Consider the following 25,112-nt stretch of genomic DNA (forward strand, 5'->3'; position numbering starts at 1 on the left):
AAAAATCTCAAATTTGGACTCAGATTTCAGATCAAAGGACAGATTTCTACCGGTCTAATATCCATTGCTTGTGTTTCTTGACCTAAGCAAGTCTCTTCTTATTATTGGTGTCCTTTAGTAGTGGTTTATTTGCAGCAATTCGACCATGAAGGCCTGATTCACGCAGTCTCCTCTGAACAGTTGATGTTGAGATGTGTCTGTTACTTGAATCATTTATTTGGGCTGCAATCTGAGGTGCAGTTAGTGCAACTCTAATGAACTTATCCTATTCAGCAAAGGTAACTCTGGGTATTCCTTTCCTGTGGTGGTCCTCATGAAAGGCAGTTTCATCATAGCTCTTGATGGTTTTGCGACTGCACTTGAAGAATCTTTCAAAGTTCTTGAAATTGTCCAGATTGACTGACCTTCATGTCTTAAAGTAATGATGAACTGTTGTTTCTCTTTGCTTGTTTGTGCTGTTCTTAGACTTAGCCGTATTTAGTAAAATACTATTCTCTGTTCACCACCCTTAATTAACTTGTCAAGACACAACTGATTGGCTCAAACGCATTAAGAAGGAAAGAAATTCCACAAATTAACTTTTAACATCACACACATGTTAATTGAAATGCATTCCAGGTGACTACCTCATGAAGCTGGTTGAGAGAATGTCAAGAATGTGCAAAACTGTCATTTAATCCTAGTAAAAAATCTGTCTTAGGTCAGTTAGGATCACCACTTTCTTTTAAGAATGTGAAATGTCAGAATAATAGTAGAGAGAATTATTTATTTCTTTGATCACATTCCCAGTGGGTCAGAATTTTTTACATGCACTCAATTAGTATTTGGGTAGCATTGCGTTTAAATTGTTTAATTTGGGTCAAACGTTTCGGGTAGCCTTCCACAAGCTTCCCACAATAAATTGGATGAATTTTGGCCCATTCCACCTGACAGAGCTAGAGTAACTGAGTCAGGTTTGTAGGCCTCTTTGCTCGCACCTGCTTTTTCAGTTCTGCCCACAAATTTTCTATAGGATTGAGGTCAGGGCTTTGTGATGGCCACTCCAATACCTCGACTTTGTTGTCCTTAAGCCATTTTGCCACAACTTTGTAAGTATGCTTGGAGTCATTGTCCATTTGGAAGACCCATTACGACCAAGCTTTAACTTCCTTACTGATGTCTTGAGATGTTGCTTCAAAATATCCACATAATTTTCTTTCCTCATGATGCCATCTATTTTGTGAAGTACACCAGTCCCTCCTGCAGCAAAGTACCCCCACAACATGATGTTGTCCCCCCCGTGCTTCACGGTTGGGATGAAGCAGTGGCTTCTTCCTTGCTGAGTGGCCTTTCAGGTTTTGTCGATATAGGACTTGTTTTACTGTGGATGCAGATACTTATGTACCTGTTTCCTCCAGAATCTTCATTTACATTTACATTTAAATCATTTAGCAGACGCTCTTATCCAGAGCGACTCACAAATTGGTGCGTTCACCTTAAGACATCCAGTGGAACAGCCACTTTACAATAGTGCATCTAAATCTTTTAAGGGGGGGGGAGGTGAGAAGGATTACTTTATCCTATCCTAGGTATTCCTGAAAGAGGTGGGGTTTCAGGTGTCTCCGGAAGGTGGTGATTGACTCCGCTGTCCTGGCATCGTGAGGGAGTTTGTTCCACCATTGGGGGGCCAGAGCAGCGAACAGTTTTGACTGGGCTGCGCGGGAACTGTAATTCCTCAGTGGTAGGGAGGCGAGCAGGCCAGAGGTGGATGAACGCAGTGCCCTTGTTTGGGTGTAGGGCCTGATCAGAGCCTGGAGGTACTGAGGTGCCGTTCCCCTCACAGCTCCGTAGGCAAGCACCATGGTCTTGTAGCGGATGCGAGCTTCAACTGGAAGCCAGTGGAGAGAGCGGAGGAGCGGGGTGACGTGAGAGAACTTGGGAAGGTTGAACACCAGACGGGCTGCGGCGTTCTGGATGAGTTGTAGGGGTTTAATGGCACAGGCAGGGAGCCCAGCCAACAGCGAGTTGCAGTAATCCAGACGGGAGATGACAAGTGCCTGGATTAGGACCTGCGCTGCTTCCTGTGTGAGGCAGGGTCGTACTCTGCGGATGTTGTAGAGCATGAACCTACAAGAACGGGCCACCGCCTTGATGTTAGTTGAGGACGACAGGGTGTTGTCCAGGATCACGCCAAGGTTCTTAGCGCTCTGGGAGGAGGACACAATGGAGTTGTCAACCGTGATGGCGAGATCATGGAACGGGCAGTCCTTCCCCGGGAGGAAGAGCAGCTCCGTCTTGCCGAGGTTCAACTTGAGGTGGTGATCCGTCATCCACACTGATATGTCTGCCAGACATGCAGAGATGCGATTTGTCACCTGGTCATCAGAAGGGGGAAAGGAGAAGATTAATTGTGTGTCGTCTGCATAGCAATGATAGGAGAGACCATGTGAGGTTATGACAGAGCCAATCTTCACAAGGTCCTTTGCTGTTGTTCTGGGATTGATTTGCACTTTTCGCACCAAAGTATGTTCATCTCTAGGAGACAGGGCGCGTCTCCTTCCTGAGCGGTATGATGGCTGCATAGTCCCATGGTGTTTATACTTATACTATACTATTGTTTGTACAGATGAACGGGGTACCTTCAGGCATTTGGAAATTGCTCCCAATGAGGAACCAGACTTGTGGAAGTCTACAAATTATTTTCTGAGGTCTTGGCTGATTTCTTCTGATTTTCCCATGATGTCAAGCAAAGAGGCACTGCGTTGGAGACTCAAATGATGTCAATTAGCCTATCAGAAGCTTCTAAAGCCATGACATCATTTTCTGGAAATTTCCAAGCTGTTTAAAGGCACAGTCAACTTACTCTATTTAACTTCTGGCGCACTGGAATTGTGATACAGTGAATTATAAGTGAAATAATCTGTCTGTAAACAATTGTTGGAAAAATTACTTGTGTCATGCACAAAGAGATGTCCTAACCGACTTGCCAAAACGAGTTTGTTAACAAGAAATTTGTGGAATGGTTGAAAAACAAGTTTTAATGACTCCAACGTAAGTCTATGTAAACTTCCCACTTCAACTGTATGTGCCTTCAGAAAGTATTCACACCCCTTGACTTTTATAAATTATGTTGTACAGCCTGAATTAAAACGGGTTAAATTTAGATTTTTTTGGGTTCACTGGCCTACAATCAAAACCCCATAATGTCAAAGTGGAATTATGTTTTTCGATAATGTTTTTTTTTTTTTTTACATTAATTAAAAATGAAAGCTGAAATGTCTAGAGTCAATATGTATTCAACCCCTTTGTTATGGCAATCCTAAATAAATACAGGTGTTAACAAGTCACATAATAAGTTGCATGGACTTACTCTGTGTGCAATAATACTGTTTAATGTGATTTATGAATGACTACCTCATCTCTGTACCCCACATATACAGTACAATAATCTTTTTTTTCACCTTTATTTAACCAGGTAGGCTAGTTGAGAACAAGTTCTCATTTGCAACTGCGACCTGGCCAAGATAAAGCATAGCAGTGTGAACAGACAACACAGAGTTACACATGGAGTAAACAATTAACAAGTCAATAACACAGTAGAAAAAAGAGAGTGTATATACATTATGTGCAAAAGGCATGAGGAGGTAGGCGAATAATTACAATTTTGCAGATTAACACTGGAGTGATAAATGATCAGATGGTCATGTACAGGTAGAGATATTGGTGTGCAAAAGAGCAGAAAAGTAAATAAATAAAAACAGTATGGGGATGAGGTAGGTAAAAATGGGTGGGCTATTTACCGATAGACAATGTACAGCTGCAGATAGCAGATGTTTGAAGTTGGTGAGGGAGATAAAAGTCTCCAACTTCAGCGATTTTTGCAATTCGTTCCAGTCACAGGCAGCAGAGAACTGGAACGAAAGGCGGCCAAATGAGGTGTTGGATTTAGGGATGATCAATGAGATACACCTGCTGGAGCGCGTGCTACGGCTGGGTGTTGCCATCGTGACCAGTGAACTAAGATAAGGCGGAGCTTTACCTAGCATGGACTTGTAGATGACCTGGAGCCAGTGGGTCTGGCGACGAATATGTAGCGAGGGCCAGCCGACTAGAGCATACAGGTCGCAGTGGTGGGTGGTATAAGGTGCTTTAGTGACCAAACGGATGGCACTGTGATAAACTGCATCCAGTTTGCTGAGTAGAGTGTTGGAAGCTATTTTGTAGATGACATCGCCGAAGTTGAGGATCGGTAGGATAGTCAGTTTTACTAGGGTAAGTTTGGCGGCGTGAGTGAAGGAGGCTTTGTTGCGGAATAGAAAGCCGACTCTAGATTTGATTTTCGATTGGAGATGTTTGATATGAGTCTGGAAGGAGAGTTTACAGTCTAGCCAGACACCTAGGTACTTATAGATGTCCACATATTCAAGGTCGGAACCATCCAGGGTGGTGATGCTAGTCAGGCGTGCGGGTGCAGGCAGCGAACGGTTGAAAAGCATGCATTTGGTTTTACTAGCGTTTAAGAGCAGTTGGAGGCCACGGAAGGAGTGTTGTATGGCATTGAAGCTCGTTTGGAGGTTAGATAGCACAGTGTCCAAGGACGGGCCGGAAGTATATAGAATGGTGTCGTCTGCGTAGAGGTGGATCAGGGAATCGCCCGCGGCAAGAGCAACATCATTGATATATACAGAGAAAAGAGTAGGCCCGAGAATTGAACCCTGTAAGGTCCCTCAGTCAAACAGTGAATTTCAAACAAAGAGTCAACCACAAAGACCAGGGAGATGTTCCAATGCCTCACAAAGAAGGTGTTAGGTTCTAATTCTCAAAGTAAAACACTCAACGGACCTTGTGAAAGCTTAACCAAGTTTATTCTGCCCAGAGGGTCGATACAGCTGCATTCAGACAAAAACATTTTCACACAAGCACTCATATTTAACCATAGGCTGAGTCTCCTCCTACCCACCTGTACAAACATTTGTTCTTTACTGCTAGGCAGGACACTAAGTGATACGGGCATAAACTTTTATTTCTCCCTTAAGGTGATCTGACCTGACCACAACCCCCCTGTGCATCTGATTAAAATCACCATGGGAGCATACCAGAGTTGATAAGTTGTTCTGTCCTGTACCCGATAAATTGGATAGGCATATTTTTATATATTCTAGGGTAGGCCACATTGCCATAGAAAATATTGTGTGGTAAACAAGGAAATTAAATACTGTATTTCAGTTTTACAGAATGATTATTAAATAGATAAATAGCCCTTAGGGCTCTATTCAATCCATATGATGGAAGTTCAGCGTTAATGCGTGATTGAAATTTAAAGGCAATGTTCCTGCGTCTATGCACAATCTGTAAAGCTTCAGCGATAGATTGAATAGCGCCTGGCAAGATCAAATTGTTCCGATGATAATACCCAACAGAGGGTGAAATAGTTTTTAAAATGTTGGTTGCAACAAATATTTTCTATTATATTGACAAGATAGTCGAGTGACCGCTCTAACAATGGAAATGTATTTCCTCAAAGATGGAAGGCAGGCGGGAGGAGTTGTGATCAGGTGGGACTATTCCAGCCAATGAGAGGGCAGATACGTGAGTGAACGATAAGTACAACTCCGATATAAAGTTTTTTTTTCTTCCAAAGTTGCCGAAATGACACATGCTATCCACTTATCATTGCATTCGTAACTACTTAACAAACCATTACGAAACTTCTATTTCGATCAAATAAGCCTCACGTAGCAAATGAGCAATTCCACTTTTTGTTGACCAAATTTGAACCTCATTGACCTCCATACAAAAATTCCTCGCTTTGTGGTTATTTCGTGGACCGATTTTGGGCGGTGTAAACAACTGTGCCTATTTCTCTCTGGTTGCAATCAGGACTAAAAGATAACCCTGACATCTACACTATGGAGCGGTAAATTTGAGCGACTATTGATGGTTTAACGAGAGATCAGCTGGCGACAATCAAGTGGCCAATGTTAGTTGCAATTATCCCCAATTAGGCTGCTAATGATTTCCCTTTTAACTTGAGGGTAACAATGCATATGCCTCTCAGTTATGCTACAGGAAAATCAATCGATCAACTAATCAATCAAAAGATTTCACAAAGCCCTTTTAATATCAGGAGTTGTCACACAGTCCTTTACAGTTACCTGGTCTAGATCCCATAGAGCAAGCAAAGCAAGAGGTTTGAACACAGTGGACAGGAAAAGCTCCCTAGAAGGAAACTCATTGCATTTCATCTAACCCATAAGCAATAGGGGCTGGAGAATATGGATTCAGTGCTTAAGTTTAAATGCTAAACCAACTCCCTGAATCATTTTGTTTTAGCGGACTGTTAGTTCATCCAAATACAGTTCATGAATATCACAATGAATTGATCAAGAAGTAGAAGTCATCACAAAAATATGATATTAAACACTATGGAGTTTGATAATTGGCATTGGGACTTGGATTGGAACCGGTGCAATGGTCAGGTTACGTGAAATTAGAGCTCTTTGGCCACACACACACCAGTGGTGGGTTTGGCGTTGAAAAACGAAAGCTTATGCAGAAAGGTACCTCATACCTACGGTAAAATATGGTGGTGGATTTTTGATGTTACGTGGCTATTTTTGCGTGCACTTGTCCTGGGGCCATTTGTTAAGGTCAACGGCATCATGAACTTTACGAAGTACCAGGACATTTTAGCCAAAAACCTGGTTGCCTCTGCCAGGAGGCTGACATTTGGCCGCAAGTGGATCTTCCAGCAAGACAATAACCCCAAGCACTAATCAAAATCCACAAAGAAATTGTTCATTGATGCAAAATTTACATTTTGCAATCTCCAGACATGAACAGCATTGAAAACCTGTGGTTTGAATTGAAGATGTCAGTCCATAAGAGCAGACAAAGGATATCAAGGATCTGGAAGGATTTGTGTATGGAGGAATCCAATCTCATTTAAACATTTTAGATAAAGGCTCAGTGTTCGAGTGTTGGGGGGGGGGGGGGGTCTTTTAAGATTTATTTTTTATTATTGTCACTTGTTAAAATATATCTCTTTCTCTCAGCAATTGCATTAGTATAAAATAATGTTCCCATTTTTTGTTGTTGTTGGCGCATACAATATAGCCCAGTATTTGAATTATTCATTTTATACAGTGTTTTTTGATCATCTGTATCAAGGGTGCCAATAATTATGGACCTGGCGATATAAAACGTTGTACTCTGAACCCCACATCCTCTATTACTTTCAACTTTCAAGCCCATCTGATTCCTCCTCTACTGTACAGTAAGTCAGGCGGGACATGTTGCCGGTTGAGCGATGTGTCTCGTCGCCAGTTGTATGTAAAAAATGATGTACTGTACTGTACTTCTACAATGGCTCTGGGTGATGACTGGTGTCCCAACACACACACACAGAGCTGTATCATATTACCTCTAACAGACCAGGGATGTGTCCCAAATGGCACCCGTGTCCATGTATAGTGCACTACTTTTGACCAGGCCTCAAACCCCAAGTGGGTTGAGCTGGAGATTCATTGCATGGATACCTGTTCTGAAACAATACAGCTAACGCTATCGGTTGGAAATGTGTCATTTTATTTCCTCAGAAGTGAAACATGGCCAAATGGCAGGAATTGGAGTCTACCCCTTCTCTGCTCTGTATGGCCATTTTGACTAGAGTAGTGACTGGCGAAGGAGGTATAAAATGGCAAAGTACAGTACCTCTGACAAAGAGAGAGCAAGTGGCCATAACTGGTTAATTAAGACCTTTTATGTTACCTCTCCTTGCCGTTAGTCTTGGGGCTTAAGTATCGACACGAGGAAACACTCAAAAGATTATCGACACTCAAAAGATTGATTTCTACAAAACTAATCCTCTTGAGGTAAAAGAGTCCAGAGATTCATTCAAGAGCCTTGATTTTTAGCACAAAATGAACGTAGAAAGACTTATTTAGTGCAACATAAATCAGCATAATTTCAATACCCAATGATGATGTTTCTGTAAATGAAATGTAATCCACATACAACCTGCTGGAAAATATACTGCAAAATCTGTATTAGCGGGTGGAGGACATTCATTTTGAAGTATCTCTAATCTTCCCAGTAACCATCTTTCTGGCTGCAAGGTGGAGCAGAGGCCAAGAACCCAGCCTATGTGTTCAGTGCATAATGCTCATTCACCTTGGTGTGTGTGTGTGTGTGTATGTATGTGTGTGCGTGCGTGCGTGCGTGTTTCTGCCTCTGTCTGCCTCTGTCTGCCTGCGCCTCTCTCCCCAGCGGCTGACCCTGCTGCACGTCAACAGTAACCAGTGTCTGGACATGCCTACTGAGGAGGACAAGATGGTGCCCACCCTGAGAGGCTGCACAGGCAGCCGCTCCCAGCAGTGGTTCCTCCGCAACATGACACTGACGCTCTGATCTGACGTGGAGCAGGACCTCCACCTTCACTCACCACCACCCTGGCCAGTTTCGCCCCCACCTGAACCACCGACCCACTTCGCTCCCGCTGGCCACTACCTTTGCCTCGCTCCACCAGGTATTTTTTTTTTTTATCATGCACATGCTCCTGCCTCCTTCAACACTCGCAGGTGGGGAAGAAGCAGGCAGGTAGCAGGGGTTTTTTTTTGTGTTTTTTTTCCCACGGGGCTTCGGAGGCTCGGCAAGGGCGTTATCTGCGATTCCGATCCCCTCATTCAATCAATATTACACACAGTGGCTGGCAAGAGGCTGGCGTGCACACTCTCAGCCAGACAATATCTGTATGGTTGACTCATATGAACGGGTCTGAGGTGACGGTGACTCACACTTTTACATATGGAGGAAGCTGGAATCAGAGTGACTATCGCACTGACGGTACCGTATATGTCAGATGGCTCTCAAACCTGGTCGCGTGTGTGCGTTCAGAGGTTCCCGACTTTTGTACAGCAGCAGCACCGATAGCAGGACACCATTTGTACATCCGCGGGGTCTCGCAGACTGTGTACTCTGGCTCTGAACACAAGTGTATGTTTAAAGTGTAGCCCTGAAAAGAGATGATTCTGTTCGGACATTGTACACCCCCAATTCACAGCTATGTTGGAGACACGTGTACATCTGAGGGTGAAGGGTAAGGGTTGCTGTTGTTGATGGGTACATGACAAAACGCAAAACATTAGAGGTCATACAGAACTCGTGCATGGAGGCATATAGCTGTCAAATACATTTACCATTATCCAATTTGCATTATAAATGTAATTTCGGCAGCTTTTTGCTTCAATGCTCAATGGCATAAAGGTTTGCACTGTTCCTTTGTATTACAGGAAATAGATATGTCATGTCATAACACTGTTTCAAAACACAACTGTATATCTGAGGCCAAAGTTACTTGGATTGATACGGTATGCCTTAAGAGAAATAGTCAATTATTGAATGGGTCGAGGAATGTAGAGAAAGGAAAACATCTTGACAAGCTTTGCCTCAAAGTCAACCGGTGTAGTTGTCACAGAATGCAGTTGTTTGTTGAAATTGTTTCTACTGCACCGTAGCACGGTCCGCTCCCCAAACATTGGATGATTGAACGTATCGTTTATTTTGGATACGTTTGTCTACTTGAAGGTTCCCTTATTCTACTTTATACATTATGTCCATCACTTTCATTCCAATAGTTTACTTATCATTTCGCTCGATCTAAACATAAAGCAAAAATGATCTGTCGACAGAAAAAGGTTGTGAGTACATTTACAATGTCGGTTTGAATATCAAGTTTCTTGTTTATTTAATTAACCTATCGTGAAGTCTAAAAGCTCCCCGAAACATCTCAGCATTAGTGAATCGATCAATATGAACAATGGCAACAGTATAATGAGACTAAACAACAAAACTCATCGTGTTTTGCCACTTTACTGTGCCATTTTGATCGTCAGTCAAACGATGCGTCCTGAATCGTACCCTGTTGTACTATTTTCGAGCAGGTCTCATAGTAGGCTCTGGTCTAAAAGTAGTGCTCTATGTAGGTAACGGGGGACCATTTGGGATGCATGAAAAAATGTCTTGATACGATCAACATTTTTAGAAAACGGATCAACTATGTTTTTCAATGGATTGTCAAACCGGACCCGCTGACATCCCACGGTGGTGTAAATAAATAACGGCCATCATCATGTTTTCGTCGTCACGGTGACTGTACATACGGAACCAATTATTTTTCTAAGACGCTGTGAAACTTGAAAGCCCCGTTGAAATGTAGAGCGTGGCATGGTTATGTAATTGAATCCATTGCCCGTGCGCTGTTCAGAAATACCAATGGAACTCTGTTAATGCTTTCTAGGGGTTTTATGAAATGTGCAATGTGTTTTAGAGGTTCATCAGCAAAAAACCACAAACTACCTAATGGACATTACTGTACTAAAACGGATTCAAACTATCTCAATGCTTGAACACTGTCATATCTATGCCTACTGTTTGTTTGGCATTCAGACTCAAATGAAATGAACTCTGTTTACGTTCATATATATTTATCGTTTAGTTTCACCTAGATTATCTTTAGGTGTAGGGTGAAGTTGCCCCTAGACTCATATCCCCCACTAATAGTTAAGGTTGGGATTGGGGAAGAGGAAGCTGATCCTAGATCTGTTCCGACAGTAGGGGAAACTTCACCCCGTAGCTTATCTTGACATGCATGGTACTACAATAGGAATGTACTAAAGATTGTGTTTGAATTTTGAACTGTTACCCTGTACATGTATTGGTCTAAGCTGATGTATGTTACCTGTTTGTACATTTTTGTAAAAACCACCAAAAAAAAAAGAAGAAGAAATGAAAAACAGTTATCTTGATGGAATCTGCCATGTGTTCGATTACTGGGGGATGATACGAACCAATGAAACGGTGAACGACAAAATCAAATAAATCTGTTGTTGATTAAACGTTTCTGTTGAAGCTTTTAGGGCCCCCCGTGTCTCCCGTCTCCTCCTTAGCTCCGGGGATGCGTCCCAAATGGCATCCTGTTTTCTATATGCTGCACTACTTTTGACCAGGGCCCATCGGGCTCTAGGTCCCTGGTCAGAAGTAGTGCTCTATTATAGATGGAATAGGGTGCCATTTGGGACTTAGCCTTAGTATCTACGAGGAGCCTGGTGGGCGCTTTAACCATGGCTCAATAATACGCTCATTATAGTTGCTAGGTCAGGTCTAGAGTTAGCCTATGGAGAAGGTCCAGTATAAACTGGGGCCGGGTTTCAATCTGATTGCCCTTTGCCGACAATGCGTCCTTTAAAAAGGCAATGTTCCCGCTTTCGCGGAGACCACATTCACGGTAAACGCTGCATAAAAAAATATATATATGTGTATTTTCCTTCTAGCACTGACTTTGATAGTAACTACTTTATTGAGGGAAAATGTACTTGCTATGGCTGTGTAGATGTGGTTGTCTCACCCAGCTATCTTGAGATGAATGCACTAATTGTAAGTTCGCTGTGGATAAGAGTGTCTGATAAATGACTAAAATGTAAATATGTCGGCGCAATCTGAAACGGCCTTTTAGATGGTGCGTTGTCGACAAACCGCGATCAGATTGAATCTCAGTTGAAAATGGCTTCCAATAAAGACTCGGTCTAAGGTTGAGGTCTTGACGACAAACGATTTCACACTCATTTGGTTTATAGAGGCCTTACATTACTGGATAACTGTCTCAAAGCGTATTTGCATAATATTACATGTAATGGCATCACTTAATTGCTTCACTGTATATTTCCTTTTTCCCCACCCACATCAGAGAATGGGAGTTTTTTTAAATAAATATTTGTAAACCTCTCCAAGGCAACCACTCCAGTGTAATTAATGACTCCTCATGGGGCCCAATCTGAGTTTGGCTACACAACACTTCAGCACCTCTGCACAGCGGCAGGCAGCAAGGCATTCCGAGGCAGGCAGGGAGGCAGGCACCCTAAGCCAGCATCAATCAGCCAGGCTCACACCTGCGGGCTGCTGTGGGGCCTAGACAGACAAATCAGGACACATGGGGATAAATAAGACAGCCACACAGGGCTGCCAGTCTATTACAGGGATGAGATGGTCTAAAATAAGAGCATAATGGAAGCCTTATCTGACTGGGCTCGCTGTGGCGCTAAGAGGTACTGCATGATTAGTGCCCCTCACCATGGAGACAGCCGGGGATTTAACGCTTTCACGCCTGTGTTCGTCTCCTGTAGCAGCAGGGACTTACTGTAACACACACAAAAAAAGGGATTGCAATTCCGACACGCCTGCTATGAAAAGCCTCAACACTCACACGATTTATGGGCCATTATACACCAGCGTCCTCGGTCGTGATTATAGAGACGTTTCACACCCAGTATCCTGAAGAAACGGCAGTGCATTAGCTACTACAGCACTTGACTACTACATTCACCGTCCCCTTAAATGTGTTCCGCTATTCACCCTATTTCAATTCGTTTCCTTCCCAACAACAACACCCTCACGGTTAAATGCAAGGGAGGAAGGCCACGGTCCTAGACTGGGTTTCTCCTCTCTTTCTCCTCGTGTCTGATATGTACATGATCGCATGTGTCTGCCAGCCTCTCTCTCCCCTGCTAGTGCGCTTGATATATGGGATTTTATTCAGCCGGAGAAGTGAATCCAATAATGGGGAGAGAGGAGGGGAGAATCAGCACCCTGGATGACCCCTTTCTTCCCACACAGGATCAGAGGTCCAGAGGAGTAAGCCTGCCCTTGATTGTTGTGGGGACCTGCACTTCCACTGTGCCCAGAATGAAACATAGCTTTAATTAGAGATGGTTTGAGGCAAGACTGTGTGGGAGACTGGGGAGACTGATCCATTGCCATGGGAGAGCTGTCTGTCTTGTAGTAGTACATCTCAAATGTACAGATCTTGATCGCGACCCAAATGGCATCCTATTCCCTAGACGGCGCACTATTTTTTTTGTTGATGCACCTCTCTGGTCAACAGTAGTGCACTATATAGGGAACAAGGGTTCCATTTTGGACGCGGACCCTAGACAATCTGCACTGACGTGGACGGCGGTTGTGCAATCCCTGGCGCAATCTGGATATTGACATGTTTAAGGGAAGTGATTGTGAAAATAAAATAAAAAACGACTTCTATGTGGTAATAGCCATTTAGACAGTAAGGCAGTGATTAGAAGGAGGAACCCTTCTGCTAAACACAGTAATTGTGTGGTAACCAATGTTCAATCACCAGGAGCTGGTGCATTAGCAACAAGCCCTGTTGTGCTGCTATTCTAGACAATGAAAACATCCATATAGGACTCGCTGTTTCCTGTGTTTATGAAAAGGATGCCTACTAAAAGTACTGTATAATAAAGTATGAATTCCAATTCCAAGTCTGTTCAACGCTGGTCTGACCAATCTGATTCCACACTCCAAGATTGCTTCCATCACGTGGACTGGGATATGTTTCGTATTGCATCAAACAACAACATTGACGAATACGCTGATTCGGTGAGCGAGTTCATTAGAACGTGCGTTGAAGATGTCGTTCCCATAGCAACGATTAAAACATTCCCAAACCAGAAACCGTGGATTGATGGCAGCATTCGCCTGAAACTGAAAGCGCGAACAACTGCTTTTAATCAGGGCAAGGTGACCAGAAACATGATCGAATACAAACAGTGTAGCTATTCCCTCCGCAAGGCAATCAAACAAGCTAAGCGTCAGTATAGAGACAAAGTAGAATCTCAATTCAACGGCTCAGACACAAGAGGTATGTGTCAGGGTCTACAGTCAATCACGGATTACAAAAAGAAAACCAGCCCCGTCACGGACCAGGATGTCTTGCTCCCAGGCAGACTAAATAACTTTTTTGCCCGCTTTGAGGACAATACAGTGCCACTGACACGGCCCGCAACCAAAACATGCGGACTCTCCTTCACTGCAGCCGACGTGAGGAAAACATTTAAACGTGTCAACCCTCGCAAGGCTGCAGGCCCAGACGGCATCCCCAGCCGCGCCCTCAGAGCATGCGCAGACCAGCTGGCTGGTGTGTTTACGGACATATTCAATCAATCCCTATCCCAGTCTGTTGTTCCCACATGCTTCAAGAGGGCCACCATTGTTCCTGTTCCCAAGAAAGCTAAGGTAACTGAGCTAAACGACTACCGCCCGTAGCACTCACTTCCGTCATCATGAAGTGCTTTGAGAGACTAGTCAAGGACCATATCATCTCCACCCTACCTGACACCCTAGACCCACTCCAATTTGCTTACCGCCCAAATAGGTCCACAGACGATGCAATCTCAACCACACTGCACACTGCCCTAACCCATCTGGACAAGAGGAATACCTATGTGAGAATGCTGTTCATCGACTACAGCTCGGCATTTAACACCATAGTGCCCTCCAAGCTCGTCATCAAGCTCGAGACCCTGCGTCTCGACCCCGCCCTGTGCAACTGGGTACTGGACTTCCTGACGGGCCGCCCCCAGGTGGTGAGGGTAGGCAACAACATCTCCACCCCGCTAATCCTCAACACTGGGGCCCCACAAGGGTGCGTTCTGAGCCCTCTCCTGTACTCCCTGTTCACCCATGACTGCGTGGCCACGCACGCCTCCAACTCAATCATCAAGTTTGCGGACGACACAACAGTGGTAGGCTTGATTACCAACAACGACGAGACGGCCTACAGGGAGGAGGTGAGGGCCCTCGGAGTGTGGTGTCAGGAAAATAACCTCACACTCAACGTCAACAAAACTAAGGAGATGATTGTGGACTTCAGGAAACAGCAGAGGGAACACCCCCCTATCCACATCGACGGAACAGTAGTGGAGAGGGTAGTAAGTTTTAAGTTCCTCGGCGTACACATCACAGACAAACTGAATTGGTCCACCCACACAGACAGCATCGTGAAGAAGGCGCAGCAGCGCCTCTTCAACCTCTGGAGGTTGAAGAAATCCGGCTTGTCACCAAAAGCACTCACAAACTTCTACAGATGCACAATCGAGAGCATCCTGTCGGGCTGTATCACCGCCTGATACGGCAACTGCTCCGCCCACAACCGTAAGGCTCCGTAACGCATCACCCCGGGCAAACTACCTGCCCTCCAGGTCACCTACACCACCCGATGTCACAGGAAGGCCATAAAGATCATCAAGGACAACAACCACCCGAGCAACTGCCTGTTCACCCCGCTATCATCCAGAAGGCGAGGTCAGTACAGGTGTATCAAAGCTGGGACCGAGAGACTGAAAAACAGCTTCTATCTCAAGTCCGTCAGACTGTTAAACAGCCACCACTAACATTGAGTGGCTGCTGCCAACACACTGACTCAACTCCAGCCACTTTAATAATGGGAATTGATGGGAAATTATGTAAAATATATCACTAGACACTTTAAACAATGCTACCTAATATAATGTTTACATACCCTACATTATTCATCTCATATGTATACGTATATACTGTACTCTATATCATCTACTGCATCTTTATGTAATACATGTATCACTAGCCACTTTAACTATGCCACTTTGTTTACATACTCATCTCATATGTATATACTATACTCAATACCATCTACTGTATCTTGCCTATGCCGCTCTGTACCATCACTCATTCATATATCTTTATGTACATATTCTTTATCCCCTTACACTCATGTCTATAAGGTAGTAGTTTTGGAATTGTTAGCTAGATTACTTGTTGGTTATTACTGCATTGTCGGAACTAGAAGCACAAGCATTTCGCTACACTCGCATTAACATCTGCTAACCATGTGTATGTGACAAATAAAATTGGATTTGATTTGATTTGACTCAGGTATTTTAGATGAGCCTTTCGTGGACAGAGGATTGCTGATCAACCTTGAGCTGCGTTTGGAAATCAACATAGTCACAATAAAACAAGGTCGTATAGTATTTCAAATAGAGGACAACAGCATTGGTGAGAAATAGGGTGCCGAATCAACCAACCTAATATGTGACCAGAAGCATGGCCCCATGCAGTATCCCTGATCAGAAGGATTATGGAGTGAGATGGGAAGGGAAATGAGAGAAGATCTTGTCAAGTGATTGGCTGTTCTTCCCAGCAAATGACCTCAAGTGCCATCTCTGCTGATACAGAGTGCACGATAAATGCATGTCCCCTACGTCTCTCTGATTAGATTAATAAATCAATCCCGGCCGTCCTATCAGGTCTTGCCCAGGCTATTTTTATGAAATGGGTTACACAAGAATGTCAAACTTTCTTCCTTTAAGCTCTTGATGGGAGACAGTATATTGGCTAAAAAAATATATTGATTAGCAGAGTAGGCTTATAACATTTCCTTACACAAGATTTGGCGATGATGGGAATCCGAATTACCATTCACTTGAAATGGAATAGAAAACCTGATATCATCCTTTTACATGTGCGATCACAACTAGGGAGTGTTTTATTCTGTACTCTTTGCAATGTGCATTACAGATCCCCGAACCCCCTTCTAGGATAATCTTAAGACTAGAAATGAATCTGCACCCCCCCCCCCCCCCCAGTTTAGTGTACAATGTTGCATAACTCAACAGCCTTCCAGTGTGTGAACTGTGAAGAGACTCAGATCAACCTCTAACCCAAATCCTCTATGTACTTTTGAGTGACACATGCAGTATGAAACTGAAAATGTAAAACTAATTGCGTGTGAGTGTGTGGGTTAAAGGCATTGCTCACAATTAAAGAGATTGTTCACACAGCATTTTCGAAGGGTCCCTTGTGACTGACTGACCCAGCCGGGAGCAGCCATAAATAGCCGCGCAATAGCAGACTCCCTTGCACCATATGTCAATGCTAGCTGGGTAATTTACTTGCTTTGATTCTGACGCCTGCCAGGTAAGAGTGAATCCACATGGAAACAAGTAGCTGTTTAAAGGCTAATGATTTTCAGAATAGCCAAACACGGTCTGAAATGGACAAAAAGCAATAGAACAGGAGGGTAACACTTCACCGTCTTCTTGCGACTGTGTGATGAGCAGCTTACTGTTGACCTCTTCTTGTACCGTGTAAATGTCGTCGCTTGGCATGGTGTATTATGACTGATTGCACAGTAATAAGAACACAACAGGGTAACATAGTGACTTCCACACACATGGACACTAAGTTATCCAGTTAGGCCTAAGTAGCATATCTACTAAAAGTGCAGACAGACACATTGTCGAGTGTTGTGACAGGGTATGGATGCCTGGCAAAAGTTTAGCTGTATGTGTCTGGAAACGTAGCAATTAAAAAGCTCGAGCTCACAGCACAAGAGTAGACCTTTGTCCAGCCAAAGCTAATGGCTTCATCTTTGCACAGGACTCAGTATCTGAGTAGCCTCTTCCTCTTAACGAGGGAAGTACACATATAAAAGGTGACCTGTGTCACCCCACACTCATTATAAAATGACTGAATGCTGCAGTTCGTTTGTGTTCTTCTTCATCTACCTGGTATAATGAAGGCCTCGGTGACTGCTGCCTGGTTAAAAAAAAAATGGTGTTCCCTTCCCTCTTTCCCTCGAGAGACTTGAATTATTGCTTCAGACACACGCTGCTATTGGGTGCACATTCAACGTGTTAGCTGTTACACAATCCTTCGTTTTGGCGAGTGTTCCGTTGGTTTTAGCCAGCCACAGACGCTGTGCTGTTTTTACAATGTGATCATTTGTACTGCACAGACGTGTACAGACTTGAGGTGAGATAACAGCAAATGGATGAAGACGAGCGCTAATGAGATGCTGGCTGCAAACAAACAGTCTCAACACTCATATTGATCTTGAAGAACCAGGTGGGATACCAACGCACATCAAATTGGTTGGAAAATGATCGTGTGAGTGTTTGAAGTTGCTCACAGTAGCTGAATACACTTGACGAAAGTGGGGAAAAGTGCAGTGTATTTCTATGTCTATGTGTCTGTTAATATACAGTACCAGTCTGCTTGAACACACCTACTCATTCAAAGGTTTTTCAATATTTTTACTATTTTCTACATTGTAGAATAATAGTGAGGACAGAACAACTATGAAATAACACATATGGAATCATGTAGTTACCAGAAAAAGTGTTAAACAAATCAAATTATATTTTATATCTGAGAAGAAGCCACCTTTGAAAGTACCCTTCGCCTTGATGACAGCTTTGCATGAGAAACACGAATGGACATTAGACCGGTGGAAATCTGTCCTTTGGTCTGATGAGTCCAAATGTGAGATTGTGGCTCCCACTTTACAGCCTTAATTCTAAAATGTGTATATATATATATATATATATATATATATTTTTTTTAAACTGAAATATTACATTTACATAAGTGTTGTTACGGATACAGGTATCCTGTCTGTGTGTATATGTATCCTGTGTTCTTTTCTCTCCTTCTCCCCTCACAGGTGAAAATCATCACTCCCCAATCAGTCAACAATCCAATCATCAATCAGAAGACACACCTCCTCCTGTTTCCTACCCTATCACAGTTCCTTTCCCTTGGTTTAAAAACCCTGTCAGTTGTTTGCTCTAGAGCTCAATCTCTCTGTAAATGCCATGTCTGTAGGACTCTGTGTTTCACGCTCTCTTTGTGTATTAACCTCTCTTTTGTTTGAGCACCTCCATAGCACTTTTTCATCACCTGTGAGTATTGTTCTGGTTATGGTGTTTGTTTGCTGGTGGGAAACCAAGACAAGTCGCCCATGGGCATACACTACCCGTAGGTAGACTTTGTTAAATACACTAGTTAGAACTGGGCGGACCACCCACTGTATTTTTGGTTAGTTAGTTAGCTATTGTTAAAGTAGGCTAGTCTAGCTTAGGGGTGTTTTTGAATACTTATTGTTTCTTTCCTTGGGTCCAGCTCAGCCCCTTTTCCTGCTCCCCCCACATTACCGTGTGTTTACAAATAAACCTTGAGTTTGACGGTAGATTTCAGGTAGATTTCAGTTGTGGTTATTTCGTTCTCACTTTTACTTTGTCACAATTATAATTTGCATGAGTTATGTTACGGGTCTCATTACCATCCCCCCTAGACTGCCGGGCCAAAAGGGATTCGTAACAGTGTTCAGACCCTTTATTTTGTTGAAGCACTTTTGGCAGTGATTACTGTCACGATCGTCATAAGCATACTTGGACCAAAGCGCAGCGGGATATCGGTTCAACATCTTTTTATTTTAAGGGAACCGAACAAAAAAGCAATGAAGAATACACGACATGTGAAGCTCATGCAGTGCTCACAGGCAGCTACACAAAAACAAGATCCCACAAAACACAGTGGGGAAATGGCTGCCTAAATATGATCCCCAATCAGAGACTATGATAAACAGCTGCCTCTGATTGGGAACCATACCAGGCCAACATAGAAACAAAACACCTAGATAGGAACACCCCGACCTAACCAAAATAGAGAATAAAAAGGCTCTCTATGGTCAGGGTGTGACAATTACAGCCTACATTTTTATTGGGTATGACGTTACAAGCTTGGCACACCTGTATTTGGGGAGTTTCTCCCATTCTTCTCTTCAGATCCTCTCAAGCTCTGTCAGGTTGGATGAAGAGCTTCGCTGCACAGATATTTTCAGGTCTCTCCAGAGATGTTCAATCGGGTTAAAGTCCGGGCTCTGGCTGGGCCACTCAAGGACATTGAGACTTGTCCTGAAGCCACTCCTGCGTTGTCTTGGCTGTGTGCTTAGGGTCGTTGTTCTGTTGGAAGGTGATCCTTCGCCCCAGTCTGAGGTCCTGAGCACTTTGGAGCAGATTTTCATCAAGGATCTCTCTGTACTTTGTTCGCTCATCTTCCCCTCAATCCTGACTAGTCTCCCAGTCCCTGCCAGTCCCCACAGCATGATGCTGCCACCACCATGCTTCACTGTAGGGATAGTGCCAGGTTTCCTCGACTTGACCCTTGGCATTCAGGCCAAAGAGTTCAACCTTGGTTTCATCAAACCAGATAATCTTTTTTTCTCATTGTCTGAGAGTCTTTAGGTGCCTTTTGGCAAACTACAAGTGGGCTGTCATGTGCCTTTTTCTGAGGAGTGGCTTCCATCTGCCCACTCTACCATAAAGGCCTAATTGGTAGAGTGTTGCAGAGATGGTTGTCTTTCTGGAAGGTTCTCCCATTTCCACAGAGGAACTCTGAAGCTCTGTCAGAGTGACCATCGGGTTCTTGGTCGCCTCCCTGACAAAGGCCCTTCTCCCCCAATTGCTCCGTTTGGCCGGGCTGCCAGCTCTAGGGAGAGTCTTTGTGGTTCTAAACTTCTTCCATTTAAGAATTATGGAGGCCACTGTGTTCTTGGGGAACTTCAATGCTGCAGAAATGTTTCGGTACCCTTCCCCAGATCTATACCTCGAAACAATCCTATCTCAGAGCTCTATGGACAGTTCCTTTGACCTCATGGCTTGGTTTTTGCTCTGACATGCACTGTCAGGTGTGGGACCTTTTATATAGAGAGGTGTGTGCCTTTCCAAATCATGTCCAATCAATTGACTGTATGACAGGTGGACTCCAATCAAGTTGATCAATGGAAACAAGTCAATGGAAACAAAATGCACCTGAGTTCAATGTCGAGTCTCAAAGCAAAGGGTCTGAATATTTATGTAAATAAGGTATTTCTGTTTGGTTGTTTTGCAAAAAAATCATTAAGGTGTATTGTGTGTAGATTTGAGGGGAAAATGTATTTAATACATTTTAGGATAAGGCTGTAACGTAACAAAATGTGGAAAAAGTCAAGGGGTCTGAATACTTTCCGAATGCACTGTATATAGCCAAATTATCGTTACTCGTGTATTGTTCCTTGTGCTACTATTTTTCAATTGTTTATCTTTTTTCTCTCTGCATTTTTGAGAAGGGCTGTAAGGTAAATATTTTACTGTTAGTGTATACCTGCTGATTTACGAAGCGTTTTCAAATGTTATTTTTCTCTTCCGAACGATTGTATGCGGTCTGGGACCTGCACAAAATTGGCCATTTTGTCTCTCTGTGTGTAGTGGTGTCATGGTGCCTGAGAAGTGGGTATACTATACTATTTCCAAATAGCCCGACATCGTGAAGGAAAGGCACCCTGTGTGAAAAATTGTATGAGAAGTCGTGACATACACTCTGAATGACCTAATATTATAAACCCCATATTGGTCTTTCACAGTCGGGACAACCATAGCATAGCTGTACTGTGCAAGTAGGCTAATAGTAGGCCTACTACTGAAACAGATAAATTAGTCTGTGAACTGAGTCAGAAATTCACAGGTTTCTGATTTTCCCCATTTAAAAAAAAAAAAAAAAAATGTTTTTGCTCTCAAAGTCACACTTTTTTTAATAGAAAAATAACAGCATTTGATATTGTAAGTCCTTAACAATGCTTACACCACATCACAAGACCACTTTTGAGGTCTGGGAAAAAAATCTAAGATATATATATATATATTTTTGTAGTTACCCTTTAGTTTAAGTGCACAGGCACCTAGCACTGTTGTTTGGATAGTGGTATTTCTGTAGCACAAAACAAATGGCCACTGGATTGATGAAAATAAGCATGAAATCATTGTGCCAGGTAGGCATAGTGTCACGTTCTGACCATCGTTCGTATGTGTTTTCCTTGTTTTAGTGTTGGTCAGGATGTGAGCTGGGTGGGCATTCTATGTTGTGTGTCTGATTTGTCTATTTCTATGTTTGGCCTGATATGGTTCTCAATCAGAGGCAGGTGTTAGTCATTGTCTCTGATTGGGAACCATATTTAGGTAGCCTGTTTTGTGTTGGGTTTTGTGGGTGATTGTTCCTGTCTCTGTGTTTGCACCAGATAGGACTGTTTAGGTTTTCACTTTTCTTTATTAAAAACATGAATAACCACCACGCTGCATTTTGGTCCGCCTCTCTTTCACCAGAAGAAAACCCTTACACATAGGCTACTTTGTAACTAGCTAACATTTCTTTGAGAAGGTTATTGGGAAAGCCTTTCCATCTACCAGAGTACGGCCTATCATTAGCATCACTATATTTCTCCTGTTACTTCACTGTTTGAAACCTGGATGTTTGAAACCTTCTTTATGTGCTTTCTCCTGTTCTATTAGTTTTCATTGTCTAGCAGCCAAAGGCATTATCCTAGTTATATTAGCAGCCCATGATAGTTGTTGCATCTTTAGATCTCCTCTCTAACAGATATTTCCATCTCCGTCCATGAAACCATTAACATGTGCGTTTTGGAACATTCGCTCACAGATCTACCACCGTGTGCCTAAAATGTGAAGAAATAATAGTTTGTCAACATTTTGAGCTAAACATTCTGATCTGTTCCATCAGCCTTATTCATTGATATGGCATACAGTGGGGCAAAAATATATTTAGTCAGCCAGCAATTGTGCAAGTTCTCCCACTTAAAAAGATGAGGCCTGTAATTTTCATCATGGGTACACTTCAACTATGACAGACTAAATGAGAGAAAAAATCCAGAAAATCACGTTGTAGGATTTTTTTATGAATTTATTTGCAAATTATAGTGGAAAATAAGTATTTGGTCAATAACAAAAGTTTATCTCAATACTTTGTTATATACCCTTTGTTGGCAATGACAGAGGTCAAACGTTTTCTGTAAGTCTTCACAAGGTTTTCACACACTGTTGCTGGTATTTTGGCCCATTCCTCCATGCATATCTCCTCTAGAGCAGTGATGTTTTGGGGCTGTTGCTGGGCAACACAGACTTTCAACTCCCTCCAAAGATTTTCTATGGGGTTGAGATCTGGAGACTGGCTAGGCCACTCCAGGACCTTGAAATACTTCTTACGAAGCCACTCCTTCGTTGCCCCTGGCGGCGTAGTGTGTTACTGATGGTAGGTTTTGTTACTTTGGTCCCAGCTCTCTGCAGGTCATTCACTAGGTCCCCCTGTGTGCTTCTGGGATTTTTGCTCACCGTTCTTGTGATCATTTTGACCCCACGGGGTGAGATCTTGCGTGGAGCCCCAGATCGAGGGAGATTATCAGTGGTCTTGTATGTCTTCCATTTCCTAATAATTGCTCCCACAGTTGATTTCTTCAAACCAAGCTGCTTACCTGGTGCAGGTCTACAATTTTGTTTCTGGTGTCCTTTGACAGCTCTTTGGTCTTGGCCATAGTGGAGTTTGGAGTGTGACTGTTTGAAGTTGTGGACAGGTGTCTTTTATACTGATAACAAGTTCAAACAGGTGCCATTAATACAGGTAACGAGTGGAGGACAAGAGGAGCCTCTTTAAGAAGAAGTTACAGGTCTGTGAGAGCCAGATATCTTGCTTGTTTGTAGGTGACCAAATACTTATTTTCCACCATAATTTGCAAATAAATTCATGTGATTTTCTGGATTTTTTTTTCTCATTTTGTCTGTCATAGTTGAAGTGTACCTATGATGAAAATTACAGGCCTCTCATCTTTAAGTGGGAGAACTTGCACAATTGGTGGCTGACTAAATACTTTTTTGCCCCACTGTATACTTTCACTACCTTGATATACATCGTGGGGATTAAGACATGAGAATACGCAATGCTCACTGAAAAATAAGTGGGTATCCGGAGTATACCTACATATTCCATTGCATTGTGGAATACTTGTTTCTGTTTAGCTTGAAGGGTATTCTAGAGCATGCATTATTTCCCTAGAAAGCACAGTATTTTTGCATGGTAGAATTCAATGGCCATAGTTCATTCTTGCATGTTCTATGTTTGAGATGCCTTTTAGCTTTCAAAGTCAATTTGAAACATTGGCATTGTTGAATTCCATTTTCATGATGGAAAACTAGGACAGATGGTTTGGTTAGCTAAACTAACAAGTCTGTTTGTTTGGTTACCATGAGAACTGCTTTCGCTTTTTTTTTTACATTAGATAGTAGAGACTCAGAGCTACAAAGTGGTATATCATACACAGCATTTTTTAGGAACAATAGGAAAGTCATTCTGCTTTGAAAGTTGATACACTGAGAAAATGGCCTTTGAATGTTTTGTTACCTACTGGAGAGCTCTCCTTTGTCTACACCCATTCAGCATTGTTCACACCGTCTTAAGCTAGCCCCACCCATCTCTTTAAGGATTCACATGAGGTCATGTGCTAAACAGTGAGTAGTGTAGTAAAGATTAAGACTAAAAGTGGTAGTAGTCTACAATAAGGAAAAAATCCAAGTAAACAAAGTGTCCAGATAAAAATATTGTACAAATATTACATGACGCTTACCCAGACACACGTGTCTAAATTGATGGGTCATGTCAAATAAATGCTATAACCCCCAGCCATGTTCAGGGGTGGAAAAATAACTAAATTGTCATACTTGAGTAAATAATTTCAAATTCTTTATATTAAACCAGACAGCACAATTTTTTTCTCTCATTTTTCTCATGGGTCTCTACAGAAGGTGTGAACAGCCAAATGGTTACTTGCATAGTAGCAATATCAGAAATAGATGGTGTCAATATAAATAAAATAGTTATACGAATACAATCAGGGGTAAAGTGGCTGAGCAGCAGGATAAAAAAAAAAAAAAGTAAAATAGTAGAAGCAACGTATGGCGTGTGTTAGGAGAGAGTCATTTGAATAGAGACTGTTCCGTCCGAACCACGCATGAACAAGGGAATCTATATTCAGAGAGCCTGTTTCTGTCCTGCCCTTGACTTTGGTGCAGGGCATGTGATGTCCACAGCCTCTTCGTCGCAAAACTCCCTGATCTTCTCAAAAAGAGAAGTTTCTCTAGCTGTATCCAGTCCAGGTGGTGTTTGTACAGGCAGACCATCTATGGGAGGAAGGATGTCGGCATTGCGCAGCAGCTGAAACCTGGTCCCGACAGTCAGAAATGTCCTTGGCGACAACAACACCAGGCTCCAGAGCATCGAAGCTGTAAACCAGGCAATAACAACAACAAGAAATCATAAGACATTACAACCCTGCACAACATCAATTCACCTCCCAAGTTTAGATAAGAAGAATAACCTCATGCAATGCAATGAAAATGATTTTCACCTGAAGTGCTGGTACTGCTTGATCTCTGGCAACGGCCTGAAGTACGGAGTCAGGTGTTGTTGCCAGCCATAGCTTTCCTCCAGCACCGTACCATCCTCCATTCCAACCAGCTGTGGGATGTTGACCCCTGTCACAGTGCTGTCCTTCACAACACCAGCAATCTCAGACAAAGTGTTCATTCTGGTCTTTCTGAAGCGCTGCTTGATGAGGTCGAAGCACCAGTCAGGGGCAAACT

General features: G+C 42.9%; 1 protein-coding gene across 4 annotated transcripts in view; it reads left to right on the forward strand.

Annotated features, from left to right (window-relative positions):
- LOC115108299 (polypeptide N-acetylgalactosaminyltransferase 13-like) overlaps nucleotides 1-18,838 on the forward strand; it is a 64,947-nt gene extending 46,109 nt beyond the window's left edge. For 2 of the 4 annotated variants that reach the window (XM_029632465.2, XM_029632475.2), the window contains one exon: nucleotides 8,248-8,335. Coding sequence is in view for 1 of the 4 variants with exons in the window: in XM_029632485.2 (XP_029488345.1) it covers nucleotides 8,248-8,388 (141 nt within the window). In the remaining 3 variants the exon portion in view is untranslated. Of the gene's footprint in view, nucleotides 1-8,247; nucleotides 11,762-18,313 lie in introns of those variants that run through there. The other 2 variants (XR_010461585.1, XM_029632485.2) reach the window with 2 other exon arrangements.
- Nucleotides 18,839-25,112: the final 6,274 nt, after the last annotated feature.

Source organism: Oncorhynchus nerka, linkage group LG3 (genome assembly GCF_034236695.1).
Source record: "Oncorhynchus nerka isolate Pitt River linkage group LG3, Oner_Uvic_2.0, whole genome shotgun sequence".
Taxonomy (NCBI): Eukaryota; Metazoa; Chordata; class Actinopteri; order Salmoniformes; family Salmonidae; genus Oncorhynchus; species Oncorhynchus nerka.